At 42.8% G+C, this 18473-nt stretch overlaps 1 protein-coding gene across 1 annotated transcript; it reads left to right on the forward strand.

The window, feature by feature from the left end:
• The first annotated feature begins 2784 nt into the window (after window positions 1-2784).
• Window positions 2785-7673, forward strand: spns3 (SPNS lysolipid transporter 3, sphingosine-1-phosphate (putative)). The gene is made up of 12 exons (XM_070916950.1): window positions 2785-3016; window positions 3112-3177; window positions 3507-3643; window positions 3937-4088; window positions 4597-4663; window positions 4759-4901; window positions 5172-5324; window positions 5425-5614; window positions 6145-6210; window positions 6304-6402; window positions 6512-6683; window positions 7267-7673. Exons 1-12 carry the CDS (start codon window positions 2785-2787, stop codon window positions 7335-7337), a joined length of 1548 nt encoding a protein of 515 aa, XP_070773051.1. The 3' UTR covers window positions 7338-7673.
• Window positions 7674-18473: the final 10800 nt, after the last annotated feature.

Genomic DNA, 18473 nt, shown 5'->3' on the forward strand with positions numbered 1-18473 from the left:
CAGAAGGCCAAGGCTACATCATGGGCTGTCAAACACATTCCTTTCATAAATCCCCAAATAGATGTACTAATGTCAAATAATTCATGTAGGAATGTTGCATCTGGCTATATGCAATACTCAAAGACTCTGAATAAATGGCTGTCTTGTGCAGAGTGATCATCACTAGGCTATGCTTTTCTCAAATAGGAATAGATCATGTTATCTTTAAAAAAAAAAAAAAAAAAAAGTACACATTTGACTGTATTTGACTGCATTGTCTCGTGGAAAATGATGGTAAATTCCTGTGTTCAAATAAGAAATTAGTGAGACACTAGATGGCGTCAAATGACCTGATCCTAACAGCCCTTAACAAAATGGTAACAAAATTTAGATTACAATAACAAAATGTACTTATTTACTTACTATTATTAGTACAAATTCTGCAACTACTACCAATAATCATACCAATACTGATGAAAAAATACTAATGGAAACATAAAGTTTTGGAAAAGTAGAAAATAAATAAAACAACAGTCAAATGCAAGTGTCACGTACTACACTCATTGTTCAGGTTATTTTAGTTTATTGGGTCCACAAATCTCTTTTGTGGACCCAATAAACCGTATGTCTCTTGAAGCAAGACATACGGTATGATATTTACTGCTATTAACTGCTATGTTCTCATTTCACACTCAACATTTAACATCTCTGGTTACTTCCAAATGATCTCAGTTCACTGAGTGTTCTCACTATATTAAGAATGAGGAAGTCCATTGATAGATTGTAATCGCAACTTCTCGTGTAGTGGTGACCACACAGTCAGCTCAGTTGGTGGTTGTTAAGCCTCTCTGTCTCAAGTCTCTGGTTACTGTGTAGGCATGTAGGTCTACTATAAAGGTTTCATGTCCAACATGAATGTACAAGTTAAATGGCAATGTTTCATGGTAAGGTTTAATGGCTATTAGCTGTGGTCTCTTGGTGATTCTCCAAACCTGCCGACATAAACATACATTTCTGGGGTCAGTTCTTGAGACAAGGGCTTTTATTTCACAATGTGCTGTTAAAGATTTGAAGCTTTGCTAACCCACACCAACCGTTCTAAAGATCACTTTGGTGAGCGGAACATGTTTAATGAGCCTAGAATTCACATGAATAGGCGAAGAGGTTTTTGGCATAAGGTTTGTGCGTCTAAAAACGTGTTGGCGGAAATCTGTCACATAGCAGATTAACATCACTTGATCATTTGTACTGAGCATTCAGATTCTTTTCCATGAATTGAGATGCATCTTTTTACAGTCACAACCTCACTTGACTGCTAAGTTAAGGCTATTAAGCATTTTGATACGCTTGCATTATTTTTGGACATGGGAATTTAACATCAAACAGAACATAAATTAGCAGAGCAGTTGTAGCACGCCACCAGTTACACAGCTGTATGGGTTTCAGCCCTCAGTTTTGCTGAGACATAAGGAAAAACACCTATTAAGCAGCTGTTTTCTTGGCTCTCTGAGGGATGCCCCAATTTGAATTTATCTCAGCCCCTTTGTTCCTCTGTTGTGTGAGTTACATGTATAAAGCTTTTAGAAGTAATAATGAATCAGGCCATTAGTGCAGAATCTTATTCAGCATTGTTGTTTCATTGTTTAATGATATTTGGCCTGTTTACGGCATTGCATCACAGTGAGGATCTGTGTGAAAGCACATGACCAACCCAGAGTGGGCTGGTCCCTCTGCTAACTTAATATCTCTTGAGGCATGTTAGAGCTGAGGCCTCTGAGACACACTGGGAGCCACACCGTCCTCTGACAGCTGCAAGTATGGAATGAACTGAGAGGATTACATAAGCAAGACAACATCGAAGTAGGTGAGTCCAGTTTTTATCTCAATTTTTATTTATAGAGTCATTTTCAATAGCTGAAGGGTTACACCTGCAACTGTACCAGTGCGTTTGCTGAGAAGAGCCAGCTCTTAGGTTCTTACAGCCAGAGCTTTGTTGTTTAGAGAAAACATTTTATGCACAATAGTCTCTTTGTTGTCACTGCACTGACTCTCTAACCGGGGCACAGTTTTGCAGCCAATATGCAAAAAAAAAAAAAAAAACCCTCACCACATTTGAAATGAGCTACTGCTTTTATTTACAATATTGTGTGTTTTAAATGTATTATCTTGTTACTTCATGATCTGATCAAAGCATGCTTTTATACAGTAGCTTTTAACCTGACAATATTTCATTATTCTATTGTATTGTACACCCATAGTCTTGCCTATTTCCTTTAGATTTATAATGGGCTGTGAACCCCCCAAAGAACATCTACGGTTTGGTTACGAAGCTTCTTCTGCAGTGTTGTAAGAAGTGTAACATAGCTGGAAATCTTCCTTCTCCATTTTCTGTCATGTGGACATAGTTTAGTTTACAACAGTTTGTTCCTACACAGTTGTGCAATTGCCTTTTGTGGTGTAAGGACTATTTCTAAAGTGACTCTACAAACCGCTTCAACTGATCCCCCCCCCCCCCAAACTAGATTACTTACCTGTCTTACCTCAAAGGAAATGTGGTCAACCCCTCACCATTAGGTTGATGAACGGTACAGTTGGATAGAGATGTGATGTAATCAGACTTTATTTCCTAATTGAAATAAAGCCACTCTAAGTCTGTCCTGTCCCCGAGCTTTATTAAGTCGTCCGTGCAGCAGCAGCATCATCATCATCCTCCTCCATGGTGGGAGCGCAGAGGGTAAATGATTCCTCTAACACTTCTCCAACATCGCCATCCTCCGTGTCCAGGTGAAGACAGAGCTGCTCACCATGGAGCCGAGGGCATCAGTGACATCCCCCCAGGACAGGCCCATACCTCGATGGAGCCGGAGCTCCAGCTCCGGTCTCCGTTATGGATCGTTCGTTAACAGCCTTTCATCACTTACACCGAACGAGGTGGCGGACAGCAAACCAGCCGTATCGCCCCGGCGTGCCTATGTGGCCGTGGCGGTGCTGTGCTACGTCAACTTGCTCAACTACATGGAGAGGTACACAATAGCAGGTGAGAGCACCTCTTGACGCTGACCCTCCCCTCCAACAACACGCCGTGCTCCTCTCTGGTGGGCTTACACCTGGGTTGCTTTTGTTGTCACGCAGGCGTCCTGGCCGACATTCAGACATTCTTTGGGATACGTGACAGTACAGCTGCGCTTCTACAAACAGGTATGATGATGCATCACACACACACACACACACACACACACACGCCATCTCTTTGAAGGTCCCCGTTTACACCCTCCTGCATTGCTTAAGATGAACATGTGCAACATGTGCTGCAAGTGAATTGCAGCACACTGTTTGGTTGAGACACAAGTACAAAGTTAGACCCTCACACATGACGTATGGCCCCTGTGTGGCTCTAAATTAGTCACAGATCTGTGCTTTGATAGTCCACGTTCTTGCAGGGGTTTTTATTTTGAAAAGTTTCCTCAAGTCAAGTCCACCTGTCGCATTATAGAAGAAGAGACGCATTCTTATTAATGTACTTCCAGTCTTCATCTGCAGTTTCCTGCTTTTGGCCCCTCTCTTTGGTTACCTCGGGGACCGCTACAACCGGAAATACATCATGATCGCTGGTCTGAGTGTGTGGCTTGTGACGGCGGCCGGCAGCTCGTTCGTCACTCCGTCGGTAAGCGACACATGCGTTCACGTATACGCTTTACAGTTAACGGGGGGAGGGGGGCAAGAAGCTCACAAGGTGTCACTTCCTGCTGCTTGTCGTTAGTTCCTCTATCATTTGATTGACACGACATCAAATAACATGTCAAAGCTCATGCAGCGCTGCAGAGAACTCCCACTGAACTCTGCCCTGTCTTGTGGAAATAAACGTGTCCAGTTGATGAATTGTACTGGATCCTTGTGGCATGTGGGTCTGAATCCCGCTGGAAATGCCTCCGTGCCGTTGTCTTGGTGTCCCTGCAGCTCTTCTGGCTGCTGATGCTGTTGCGAGCCACCGTCGGGATAGGAGAGGCCAGCTACTCCACCATTGCCCCCACCATCATCGCCGACCTCTTCACTGGGTCTCAACGCAGCGTCATGATCTGCGTCTTCTACATCTTAATCCCCGTCGGAAGGTTAGAGGCCAACTCAGTCCAGGTCCACAGCTGTGTGTGTGTGTGTGTGTGTGTGTGTGTGTGTGTGTGATTTGTTCTTGTGTTTTCACATGTTAACTAATTGAAAGCATGGATTGTTCTGACGAAATCAAATGAGAAAGATGAACAACAAACAACTGTTTACGTTATGAAAAGGGATGATGTGAGTTTTGGCAGATTTTGAGCTTCCAGGTTCAGTGCAGCACTCAGACTTGGGAGACAATGTGGGCTTTCTGTTGCTTTACCACGCAGAGTCTCACTCTGAAAGTTCATTTTCACAGTGTGCTGAAATAAACTTTCACTTGAGAAGTTATGAAATGGGTTGAAAATGGCAGACAGTGGAAAGTGATTTCTTTTAGCAAATGGACTTCTCCTTTAAACTGCTCAAAGTAAAATCAACAGGTTTGTTTTTTTTCCCTTTTAAATTCCACAGGACAGTTCTTACGTCATTATGATCTCTAATGGTTTTTACCACCCTGTGTGTTTTCAGTGGTCTTGGATACATAACGGGGGCAGGGGTTGCTACCCTCACAGGGGACTGGCGCTGGGCCCTCAGGGTGAGAAGATTTTCATTCTCAGTGAACGTAGATGTCAGCTGAGCCGTGACAGACAAAGAGTGACAGATAGCTTAACATTGTTCTGTTGTTATCAGATCACTCCCATCTTGGGTGTAGTGGGACTTGTCTTGCTGGGCCTCTTATGCCCTAACCCACCCAGGGGTGCTGCTGAAACCCACGGAGCGGGAGTCACAGAGCAGAGCTCTTACCTGGAGGACGTCAAGTATCTTCTGAAAAAGTAGGACACGGAGACTAATACTGGATTAATACTACAGCCTGGTAGATACTGGGTTTTTGTCAAATTACGATACTCATTTTTTTACATGAACACATAACAAAAACAAACATTTTGATAAGTATCCCTTTTTTGGCATTTCTGTATCAGTCGATAAATTGGCCCAGAAGATTTATTGGTCAGGCTCTGATTAATACTGTCATCATTTGCATTAGTCCCTAAAGTTTACAGAGATATGATTTTTTGATTTTTGTTTTGTCACTCTGACTCTAGTAAAAGTTATGTGTGGTCATCATTGGGAGTGACAGCGACAGCCTTCCTCACCGGGGCCCTGGCTTTCTGGACGCCTTCTTTTCTGTCCAGAGCCCAGGTCTCTCAGGGTCTCCAACCGGAGTGCATCGAAGAGCCCTGCGATCCCACAGACAGGTGCAGCACGACCTTTGACCCTCATCACCCTTCAAATACGTGATTTCCTTCAAAAATCGCAGCATAGTTTTAACACCGCTGTCTTCCTCTGCCTGTACAGCTATATCTTCGGAGCTGTGACGGTGGTGTCGGGCATTCTGGGAGGGTGTCTTGGCACCCTTTTATCTAGATGGTTTAGGGACAAGGTGCCAAATGCGGACCCGCTCATCTGTGCAGTCGGCCTGCTGGGATCGGCCCCCTGCCTCTTTATCGCCCTCTTTGTGGCATCAGCAAGCATTCCCGCCACTTATGTAAGAGACAAACATCTGTCTTTGCTGGTGTCCTCTAACTGAATTATAATTTTTATGTATGGCTCTGCAATGATGGAAGTAGGACAAAACTTGCAGATGGAAACGTCAGAACTGCCTGTACCTGTGGTGAAGAAACAACACAGATGTAGAGGTTTTGAATTTCTTCCAGAATGAAGCACTAGACCTAAACAGCCACTTCAAAGTGAATTTTTTCCTTCCGTTTTTCAGAGGGACTTTTCTTTAAGCCGCTGGACTTGATTTTAAATTCTAGTCAAGATGTCAAAGTTACACCTAATATGTGCAAATGAGTCAGAGGTAATGTGGATAACATGCACGAGAAATCTGAAAAGAAAGTGCAGCCATTAGTAAGTGTCCATTAGTAAACTCATTACAGCTCCAACAAAATGTTGTAACAAGCTCATGAAGAATATGTGATAAGATCAAGAAGTGAAGAACAAGCGACATAATTCAAGCTGTGATTGTTGAACAATTCATTACTGGGTGTCATAAATGTTTATACCTCATTGCAGGTATTCATTTTCTTAGGTGAAGTCTTGATATCACTGAACTGGGCCGTCCTGGCTGATATACTGCTGGTGAGTTTGGTGGGTGTGTGTTGGAATGAAAATATGAAACAGGCTGCTGAAACTTGAAGCCAACGGGTTGTTTTGTGTGACCTTTTGCTTCAGTATGTTGTTATACCAACCAGAAGGTCCACAGCTGAGGCTCTCCAGATTACCGTCGGCCATCTCCTGGGTGACGCTGGGAGTCCGTACCTAGTAGGAGCGGTGAGAAGTCAGCCTCCTTTCTAACTGTACTGATTCACCAGTGGTACCTCTGCAAACTCTCTCTGTGTATCATGGAGGATTAATGCTGTCTTCGCACCTGTCCCAGTAGGTCTCTGATGCCATACGCAATTCTAAAGCTAAAACCCACGATTGGAACTTCCGCAGTCTGAAGTACAGCCTCCTGGTCTGCCCATTTGTTGGGATCGTGGGTGGACTGTTTTTCCTCATGACTGCGCTGTACATCACTGAAGACAGGAAGGCAGCTATGCGATTTGTTGAAGGTACTATAAATGAATAGTTACTGTCCTTTTATTCTCTTTTGAACAACAAAACACCAAAACTGAAACAGAGCCACTGCAAATTCTACTGTTTCTTTTCAGCTTTGGTTACATGCAAAAATCAATGTTAAATTCTGTATTTCTGTGCAGGAGTTTTGTGTGGATGACACACTGGTACATTATGAAGTCCTCCCCACTGCGTTTGTTAATGTCAGTGTCACAGACGTGCTGGAGAGTCCTGAACAACAGCCCTCTATTCAAATCATTTACTACAAGATAGCATCCCTCCTTATGCAGTTAAGAACGAATTCTCCTCATCTGCACACATGCCCCAATAACACACTGACAGTCTCGTGTTTCTGGGCTCAAACTTGATAAAGACTACATTGTCTTTCTAGTTCGGACCTCATTCTCTCCATTCTGTAGGACTGGTAATTGATGTGTGAGGCAGCTGCACCAGCAGGGCGACTGAGTTGGTATCACCTTAGCAGATAAGAGCTGGTTCCCGCCCATCATGGTCTGACATGCACTTCTCTGATCCTGCACCAACTAATGTGTGTGTGTGTGTGTGTGTGTGTGTTACCAGGAGTGCCCCCACCACAGCAGGCTCCTGCATCTGAGCCCTCCATGGAGATGAGCAACGGGAGAAAAGAGTAAAGCTTGAACAAAAACAACCAAGCAATTAATTTATCTGTAAATATTTGAAGTTAAGTTAAAAACTACTGGTGTGAACAGCAGGGTGTTGGAGCTGCCTTGAAAAAGATGCCTTTTCTTTTTTTTGGTCACTTTACAGCCACACTGTCAGACCATCAAATGCCTTTCGAAAAAATGCTTCTCTGTTCACTCAGACTTAAATTGTATTTTCTACAGTTGAAGACAATTCAAGTCATTTTTATTTCTATTGTCCAATCACAAATCACAAATTTGCCTCAAATGGCTTTACAATCTGTACAGCATAGAGAATTACAACAAAAAATAAATGGGTTTTCCGAATGGAAATGTTGTTTTTAACTTTGCTATCTATCTATCTATCTATCTATCTATCTATCTATCTATCTATCTATCTATCTATCTATCTATCTATCTATCTATCTATCTCTCTGTTTTAAACTTTGATGTCAGTGGCTAATGTAATCAATCCATCACTGATCAAAATGCACTGGTAATTAATAAAGATTAGTTTTCATTTTGCTTGATATATTACAGAACACCCAACATAAATTTACAGTAACAAGCTCTTCCAAAAGAAACACTCTGACCATAATCAGCTGTTCCATCAATACAAAAGTCAGGGAATTATAGGTGTGTTTGTTTAATATTTATTATATTCTAAAATGTACAGGGGAAGAAACCTTAAGCTTTCTGCAGGTGATAGCCCGGCCCCAAGAGAGTTGCTTTGCTGACACCAGAATTTCAAAATGGCCGGGTTCAGTTGTGTATAACTATCATCCACTTTTCTTAATGATTCTCCTGAATTTCGCTGACAACCATCTCCGCTCATGTGGCCAGTTTGGGCTGCAGCCCCCCCCCCCCCCCCCTTCTCCAGCTCACTCTAGTTCACAAACCCTTGGCAGAATAAGCAGAATTTGCCAAACGTATCCATACTGAGGATCATCACATTAACCTCTCCATCCATGAATGTCCCACCCAGCATGCCGCTGCTGCCTCCTAATGAGGACTAGAGGGGCCTCAGGCTGGACCACAACATATGCACATCATGGAGTTAAAGATGGAGGATCTCCATTCTCTACTCTCTGTGTTTAGAGGAGTACTTGCTGGTATTTCAGTGGATATACCCTGGAAGGGGCTCAAAACTCTGACTGTGTGTCCATACACTGTAAGAAAATGTACGGAGTGTTTCAATTTAACACAAATAAATGTATAGATAAATAATAAGCATTTTTTGTGTCCACAAGATGGCGCAATTGCATTACTGTAAGAAATGCTATCATTATGATCCCAGTTGTCTCCCATTAGTGAGGTACAATGGATTTGCCAGATGTTCACTGGGACCTCCAGTGGAACTGCCCTAAAATAATAATGTTTTCAACATAACCTGCAGGTTTACTGGAATGGTCTTTAACATCCCTCTGTGTCCTGGGAAGCACTATGACATGTAATGATCTTACTGTAATGATATGACTAATTAGCATCCATTAGCAACGTTATGCCCAGCCCCCTAAACAGTTATTATTATTTTTTATGCTCACATTTTTTTATTAATTTTGCCTTTTATAATGGACAATAGGAAGAAAGGGGGGGGGAAATAATATATATAGCACTCACACATATACATACACCCACACATAATAAATATCATGGGTGGGAAAAATTAATTAATTAAGCTTATATGTTTCATTCCGTAGATAATTATTGACTTATTTGTTTCTTCCATACATAATATTTCCATTATTTTTGTCGTTGATGTGTGGCCATCCCAGGCCCCCACATACCAACTACACAAACACCCGGCACTGCGATATAAACCCACATACAGTATATACAGTCTACAGTCTATATATATATATATATACAGCTATAAGTAGGGTGGCTTAAACCAAGCCTATGAGAGTGTAAGGGCATGGTCACAATATATACTCTGGCATGATAAAATTAATTCAAAAGTATTCAAAAACAGAAGAGAAAGAACAAATATGTAAATTCACCAGTTTCTAACCACAATCTGTATCATTATCGTTACACCTTCAAAGGAAAATACAGCATATTTATTCAGTAAGGAAGTCAATTTCACAGGTGTCGGTCCTTACATTTTTCTTTCCTTTTTTTTTTCCTTTCAAGTATTATCAGTTTTCATATTGTATGGTAAAGGCAGGTGTGATGTTAAAGGCTGAAGGTGACAGGAATGTAACATGAGCACAGCACAGACTGAAATCCAGCAGTTTTGGACTTTAGCATAAGCATGAACCCTCCATCACTCATCCTCTCGTGCGTTAGAGGATCTCCTCATAAAACTGACACAGAATGCCTCCTGCAGTTGTCTGTGTGATGTGTTACCATGTTAAACCAACCACATGAGTGTCTACCTCTGACACTTTTGATACTCGCTGAGCCCTAAACTGTGAGTGTAAGTGTGTGACCTCTGCCGAGTTCATGGAACATGATAGGTGTTAGCATTCATCATCTCAAGCTTGGCTGCTCTTGTCAGAGACTAGCACAGACCAGACAAACGGGACATATTTACATACCCTAGCTGCTTGTCAATCAATTTCTAAACTGTTCAGACTGCTGCTGCAGAGGTGTCTGACGTCTCCCCTGGTAAATCCTAGCAGCTGCATATGTCCCCATTGTTTGGTACTGGAGTAAACCACGCAGAGAGGTCAGGGGTCATTGCCCTTGTCACTCTCAGGTACAAGGTCATGCAATAATTGGGCTGCATTGTCATCATGTTATTGGTTATTCTGCTGCATAGAAGGACAACTTGGCTTCAGTGGAATTGTGTACCAGAATGTCTTTGCTGACTTGCGACACTGTCCAAATATTTCCTATTAAAGTGTCGAAACTGTTGACTGAACTTGGCATTTACAGATGGATGAAAGCTGTAGTTCAAGGACGCTGAGCCATTGTTAAAGGTTTCATTGCTTTATTGTGGAATTTGCTGGTATTTCCTCTTGTTTTTGAACATTTCAGCCTTAAGCTTGTAATTTTCCAGTTATGTGATTACTCAGTATGCTGAGGGAATAGATTGGGCAGCAGGACATGTATGTGGAATAATAACAAGCAAGCTGACACGCACACTGAAAGGTATGTGGAAAACATTCAGCAGTTCGACATGCAATTAAAACACAATAGGTATTGTGCACCGTGTTTCGGAGGACTTTATCTGCATACCTCTCCGTTTCCCCTGTCGACCCTGGCTGTACAGGAAGCTGTCACAATGGCTAATAAATTGTCCAGGCCAATCAATGAGGGAGCCAGGAGCCAGGGGGAGAGCGGATACAGTCAGTGTTTACGCAGGGAAAACAGCAGCCGTGCTTCTGACGCAGGTGCACCGAACAACGTGCTGATACACTCAACATGGGAGCAGTCCTCAATCAGAATGCTGTCATGATATCAATAATAACAACAACAAAAAACCGGCTGGTGCGCATCACACATGTTTACTGTAACAGAAGAGACAGCGTATCTGTGTGTTATTCTCACCCTTCCACAGATCAGTTGCTGGACAACGATAAGAGAAGTCAAACCACATTTGTGGATGTGAAGTTGCACTCTTTTCCTTATCACCAGCAAACTGCTGCAGGGACATGACATCATGTAGAGGAAGAGCCCTCTCCACCCTCTGTACGGCCCCTTATTTGGAAACAATTACATCATATGGGCCTTCCTTCCAGCTCGTAGGGAGAAATATACATTTCCTATTTTACACCTAGTGTCGGGAGAAAAAGAAGAGCAGTGCTGGTTGCACAAAAAAGAAAAGAAGAAAATGACCATTTGAATGCTGCTGGGGTGTTACTTCTCAAAACTGCACAGTTGTGCGTGTGTGTGTGTTTGATGTGTGATAGAAGAGCAACATAAACGTGTTGATTCTACTGTGATTATTCACGCGGGCATACACACATGCAAGATGTTTAAAATTGCTGCCGTTAATTAACACAGGGGTTTGGTGATTGTAAATGCAATTAAGGCAGCTGCAGTCAAAGAATGAAACATTACTGGAAGAAAGACAACAATGTGGAAAGAAGTGTTGTTTTCAGCTTGATTTGAAAAAATGTGAGTGATTATTCCTGTCTGTGTATGATTAAGGTTTTTGACACAAGGCTCCACAGCCGATCAGTCAAGCCGTTTCTCACTGTCATGCAAATGACTTTGTCTGGAGCAGGGGAGCACAAATGCGGACTACAACGGAAATGCAGCCAGATCTGAGGTTTGCTCCATAATGGCATATGCACATTCTGGTCCTATGTGTTTAGCATTCCTGTTTCAGAGGCTTGCTGGCCACTGGGCTGGAGAGAGCTGATTCACAGACACAGCCATGGCAATGGGGTAATTACAAAGACCCATGCAGTCTATAAATATGAGCTACAGCACCACACAGATCTAGTCTCACTGCAAGTCAACCTCAGCCACCTAGCAGCTCATATTTCTCCAATTAGGCAGAGCGTGGTGTAAGTTTTTCGGTTGCATAAAGAATGCAGCTGGAGGAAAATGACTCAAACAAAGGGGATCAACATGACAATATGGAGGCAGACAGTGGAGTCGGGGCTGTTTTTACCTCCCAGACAGATCAACGGAGACTGATGACCCACGACCAAGGAGTCCAGCTTGGATGGAGCTGTCGAATAAATAATTAAATGAGCAGATAAAAGACGCTGTCGCTGCCCCTGAACACTATATTTAGTCGCTGCTGCCTCTCTGCCTCCTGCTGCTGCGCTGTACAGTATAGCCCCCAGACCAGACTTCCAAGGAGTGGGGACCTCAGCCCCCAGATCTATTCAAATCCTCAGCTGCTCTCTGCTCAGACACTCTGTTGCTTGAGTTTGGGAGTGCATGGTAGGAAGGGGGTGGGGGGGCGGGAGGTAGCGGCTACAGCAAGCTACTGTCAGGCACAGACACTGCAGAGGTCAGGAGGTCACAGGAATGGCAGAGCCCACACCTCAAGACTGACCAAAGACTAGACATCTCCGGCTCCAAAAACAAATGCATGTGAGGAGAGCGGAAGAGGGGTGGTCCAGTGCCGCCAGACATCAGTGAGGGTGGCGTGGTCCCTCACTGTGGAAAGCCACAGTTTCTAACATGTGTTGATGATAACAATGTAGTCAAAAGACGAACCATCTTCCTCAGTGTTGCTGAATAGCTTGCCGTTACAGAGAATTGTAAATTTGTTTCATTTTTTCAAGAAGAAGTTGGCCTATGTTGATGCTATCAGCTAGACCTCCTATGAATGAGTGGAGTAAGATCTTCCCCAGTCCCTTCTGCTCACTGGCCTGTGTGAAATGAGTCCAGTTGGATGCTTCATTGCCTGACCATTGAGTCAATCATTGTACCAATTGCATAAATTGACAACATGGGGCAAGTAAAAATGGAACAAGTTCAATTCCAGAGCATTTAGAAATATTGAATTAGTTGAACTGAAATGGGGGGCAGAAAACTAACATGATAGATTACAAACTACGCCAAAGTATGTGAAAAATAAGAGTTGTACATTTTCTGGTAGGTAGGGCTCTGCGGAAGAGGCAGGCAAGACATCTCATGGCAATAGAGACGGGTGGGTATTCTCTTTGGCCTTGTTCAAAACGTCACACAGCTCATCAGAAGTGACAATTTCAGTCACTGCCTGATGAACGTGACCGTAGCTGTGACTAGGGCACCACCGCAACCTGTTTATTGAGGAATCAACCTGCACCATGCACAGTGCCACCATGTGCTGAAATGCAAAGGAGGCCGATGTTTAAATGCACTCCATTGAAACATCTCGTCTCCATTGAAAAGAATGTTTGGAAAATAAAAATGTGCGCCGAGTTGTTTTTTTCCTCTCCTTCCGGATCTTGAACATACAGTACGTAGTCTACTCAGGGAAACAGGGACACTTGTTCCTTGGTACAGGAAAGGGGAAATGTGCATATTTAACTGGACATAAATGTGGCTGATTGAGACAACGATGTAGAACAAAATAGATATTTACATGCATTCAAAACAACAACAATCAGATGGAATCATCATCACTATTCATTTACAAGAACAGAGTTAATATCCCACGTTGTCTAACCCCATTACTGAGCTGAAAAGAGTCAGACACAGCACTACTCCATCAAACCTGCATATTTATTACTGCAACCTACTTGATTACTCGGGTATTCTTGATTACTTGATTACTGCGAAGACATGAGGGACAACATTGCTGGATACACTGTACGCTCTTGTGAACGTCATGAGGTGGAGACTTCCACAGAAGGAACACACAGCTGATAGACACGTGTCAGTGGGACATTTAAACTTTACTGGCAGCCGCATGTTAGAATGCAGTAAGCATCGGCCTTATCGTCCTACTGGCGCTGGTCCCCAGCGATTAGCAGGTTATCTCCCATCCTGCACTCGAGGCCCGGCCATGAGCTGAGACAGGAAGGAAGGCCGGGGCAGTGACTCAGTGGCTTCGGGCCACACAGCAGAATAATGCAAGAGATAGGTCCAGGTCCACCGAGCCATTCTGCGCGATGGAAAAACACACAGGATCCCACAGACACGACCAGCATATCAAGCACATCCCAAAGAAAGAGGAGGGGAGGTGGGGGCTCCGGAGAGGGAGACAGGAACAACTGTTCACTGGGGCTCCCTCCTAAGCCCTCCGCGTGAGACCACTGGCTGGTTTTGGCCCTCTTCTCTTTTCCTGCATCCTCTTATCCTGGATGTCAGTCTGCAGCATTACAAAAGCAATTCTTGTCAGTATCACTTGATCATTTTCTGCAGAGCCTGCCAGGCTGCACTGTTTGCATCATACTTTCCAGATTCAGACAGAGGGGATTTTCAGACATCAAAGTTACTGGGAAGTAAGTGGATGATTGCTTTGAAGCTAGCTCTGCAAAAACAAATGCCATGAGGGGCTTTAGGTTTCGCTGGCAGAGCTTTCCCATTGCAGTCGAAATAAAACAATACAGGTCAACTCGGTGCATGCAAGTACATTCGTACCTCAACTCTGATATCCTTGCAATGCCAAATGCCTGCAGAGCAGAGCCAGGCAAGCGCCCAGCCTTCTCCCACACTGATGCCAGGATTCAGCCTCTCTCATCTTCCACGTATCTACCTCCCTCTCAGATTTTGTTCAGCCTTTCTCTAGTTTAAATACTGACAAAAAGCTTGGTCTTATTTCACTTTCCGATTATTAGCATATAGCTGCATGCTTTTGTTTCCACCTTGAAATATATGATGGAATAAAATTGTCCCAGGACGTCTGTTACACATGTCATTTGTAGTTTACCCAGTTCATCTGGAATAAGAGCCTATTGGCCAATGTCCCCTCTGGCTTTCAGCAGAATCAAACGGCACTTGTCAGGAATGCCCCCGCAGCACGCCCACCTTTCACTCATACACTCAACTCAAAATCAACAACATCTCAGCTTTCCCTGCTCTGCCTCTCACCTTTGTGTTCAAGCTCCCGCAGCATGCCTTGGTTCAGAATGACAAAAAATCCCTATACTCCACTTTCTGTGATATACATAGTTGATCATGCTGGGGATGATTCCTGTCTTGGCAAAGTCAAAATGGCTCTGTGTGCACAATGGAATTGTGTAACAATTAGCTGGAGATGTTTTGGCTCCTCTCTGACAGAACACAGATGGCAAAGAAACACTCATCTGCATGCAGGATTGGACTTTTCCCAGCCATTCAGAACACAGCACATCTTACAACTCTGGTGCTACTATCACCACAACCCGAGCTCATCTCATGAAAAGTCACTCCATTGAAAATTCACTGAGGTGTGAATTCATGCCAATATTTCCCATCAGAAAAACTCGATGTACAGTGTCGCAGGGCATTGTCAACTTCTTCAGTGGCATTTAAGCCATCATTACACTTACTCAGCTGTTTCTCAGGCACATCTTCTCTGCAACAGATTGTCAGGAAGTTGGTGACAGTGGTGGCTGTCAGATGACCACAGAAACCACAGCTGAGCCATCTGCATTGTGTTCATCTCAACCAAACCAGATGGTTTATTCTGTAACCACCAGGAATGCCACGGACAAACATAGTCCAACGGTAGGATTCATCCAGCATTACTCCTTCATTTTCCACTGACCGCTGAGCCCTGAACAGCTTGTTGTGATGAAGATGTTTTGTAAAAAAAATGGTTAACAAGTAAATGTGACTTATAAATGGCCAACTTCATTGCTCTCAGACAAAAAATGTACTTTGTTAAGTTGAGTTTTTGTTTCATCTTTCAGCCACTAATTATTTTTCAATAAGAATAATTTGGTGCAATCAGAACTTCCTGAGGTGACATTTGGGTCAGGGTAAAAAATCAGGGCTTTAATGGGTCTGCTATGCTGGCAAGTGAAAAATAACTTTCAGTAAATTTCAGTTACAATAATCAACTATTTTCAGTGTCATCCAGAGACAGTTTAAACTGCTGCTGTTGTCTTTTTGGTAAACAGCTCTCAGATGTGTGCAGTGCAGTAAAAGCTGACAACCAGGAGGTTGAGATTGATAAGCAGCTCAGGGTCAGACAGGTGGTGTGAAAGCGAATCATTTGCCTCGAGATGTAGCAATAGGCAGAATTATCTTTTTTCCCCCAGAGTGGAGTCAGTGTTTGCTGAGGACTCGCAGGAGTAGCTCCCCAGCAGCTATTGGCCTACTTGCTCAGCACATCTCCTCGGATGTTGCGAACCACAGAAGGTTGAATGTCATGCCTGTTGGTTATTGTGTTTTGAAATCACTAAAATGTGTCGGGGGGGGAATCTTCACCCCCAAAAATAATAAAAGAAAAGATAAACATGCAGCTATACAGGGTGGTATCAAGAGAGCATTATAAAAGGTTTGTGCATCCCAGAATTCTTTTGGATTATTTACCGTCACTGTAAAATGTTCTTTCAGCATGTCATGTCACTCTGATTATTTTGGCTGTAATTGTGTGGTTTGAAAATTGTTATTCAGAACGGTTCTATTCTCACTTTTGAGATGATACGTCCGATGATACTTGATGATATCTGCCCACACATGACAAGCTCCTTGGAATTTTAGGATACGCGAACACACTCCACTGAAACTCTCATTTCTTCTTTCTGCGCGATGGAACAATGCAGTGACATGAGTGTGGACAAATTATAATTTCCATGTAGACAGTGTGCATTTACGGCTTACACGTAAAATGTGGTCGTATGGTTGTTACTGTTATGTTTATAGTTGATTGTGTATTGGGATCCCCTTAAGTAGTTGCCTTGGCAACAACTACTCTTCCTGGGATACATTCAAAAAGAAAATACATGTAATCAACAATGTTTGCACTACATACAGTAAACAATACATTTACAACATGAACATTGCATCCAACAATAATATTACATGGAAACATACATATACAAACCATTTAAAGAGAACTAATTAAATAGTTTGACAGGGCAAAACAAAATAAGTCAATATATTGTGCCGTTTACAGCTTCAGTGGTTCGGCTCAGTAACCTCTGAACGTCAGTTGCACTTCCGTCGGGGCTCATTGTTTGTGGCGGGAAAGCCCAGTAATCAGTGGGCTCTGTTGAAGTGAAATGTGACATTTTATTCCCACACACCTTGACAGCAGTTCCTGTACACCTGACCACACCAATGTATTCATAAAAGCAATCTCATTGTTTCCTTTGTACGGTAATTCACATGCACTATGGCCAAGGACAATGTGCAAGGACTATTGTGAGGCTTCTGAACACACTAAGTGTTGCGGTGGTGAAACATTATCAGACATTACATTGCAAACAAAGACCTGTGTCTCCTGTCCCATGGTCTACGTATAAGATCTGACACAAAAAGGTTCCCTTTTTTTTTTTATAATCATCCATTCAGAAGAATTCATCAGAAAAGAAAGACGAGAGTGTGGTCCTTAAATCACGATTCAATGTACAGTGAAACATGAAATGACTCTTCAGTCATCTCTAAATCACGCAGCAAAGTCTTTCCTCTTCAGGGGGACCGGTAAAGCTGCCTGTTTCTATGGCAATGCACCTGTGCACCTTTTTGTTTCATTCTGCTTCACATAAGGCGACACTGTAGTTGCTTTCATGATACAATATGTGACATACACTTCATCTTAAATGAATCTTTACTCCAACACCACAATCAGCACACTCAGGCCTCTGTCATTGAATGTAAATTTCCCAATGCGAGAAATCTCGGTGTTATCTTTGATTCTGGTTTAAAATTTGACAAACAAATCAACTACGATGTCAGCGCTGACTTCTTCCACCTTAGGTTACAAAATGAAAACCATTCCATTGTCCTGCAGCTGGTTCAAACTGCAGCAGCGAGACTCCTCTCTGGTACCAAGAAGAGAGACCATATCTCCCCTGCACTGGCCTGTGCGCAGAATTGGTTTTAAATTATATAATAATTATTTTTTATTCTTGCGTGGACTGGCATCAGGTTATATCTCTGATCTCCTCCTCCCCTGATCCACCTCCAGACCCCTCACATCTGCTGACCAATCGCTGCTCTTCGTTTCACACCACCAGTTTAAATCCAGGGCATTTTCCTTCTTGGCCCTAAACTGTGGGATAGTTTGCCACTCACTATTAGATTGATACCTTCAAACCCCATCAAAAGACCAATCTTTCAATCTATCATGAAGACACGACTGGTCACACTGGTTTTGTTTGTTTTAATGAATTTGTCCTCTGGACGATGCTGTTGTATTTTTTATTCTACGCTTTTATTCATGTACTTAAATTCTCTCAATTATGTGTGTTTGTAATCATCAATCGAATAATCTCATAATCCCATCTCACTGTAGCTACTTGACTTAATCTTTGATGAAAAGGTTCCAGGCCTGCTGGCTTTGATCAGAAACTGTTAAAGAGAAGACAGTCGGTATGACAAGGTAAAGGGGGCCTAAACTAAATCAATCATGTATGACATTTCAGATTTGGAGAGAAGAAAATACACAATATATGTAATATACATATACTGAAATATGAGCACAGTGCAGAGCTTCCACTCATCTCTGGATGTGTCTGTGCAACATAGTTTCATGACCTACTTCTATTAGCCTAGTTATTCAGGAGTAATAACACTACTATTTCCTCAGTCCGCTGCTCAGTTGCTCCCTAGTAAATGCGATCGATGAGGATTAATAAA

Source organism: Enoplosus armatus, chromosome 13 (genome assembly GCF_043641665.1).
Source record: "Enoplosus armatus isolate fEnoArm2 chromosome 13, fEnoArm2.hap1, whole genome shotgun sequence".
NCBI lineage: Eukaryota > Metazoa > Chordata > Actinopteri > Centrarchiformes > Enoplosidae > Enoplosus > Enoplosus armatus.

Coding starts and splice junctions, on each gene's coding strand:
- spns3 (XM_070916950.1), top strand. CDS start 2,785: ATGGAGCCGAGGGCATCAGTGACATCCCCCCAGGACAGGCCCATACCT. Junction 5,325..5,424: donor CCCTGCGATCCCACAGACAG/GTGCAGCACGAC, acceptor CTGCCTGTACAG/CTATATCTTCGGAGCTGTGA. Junction 6,684..7,266: donor AGCTATGCGATTTGTTGAAG/GTACTATAAATG, acceptor GTGTGTTACCAG/GAGTGCCCCCACCACAGCAG.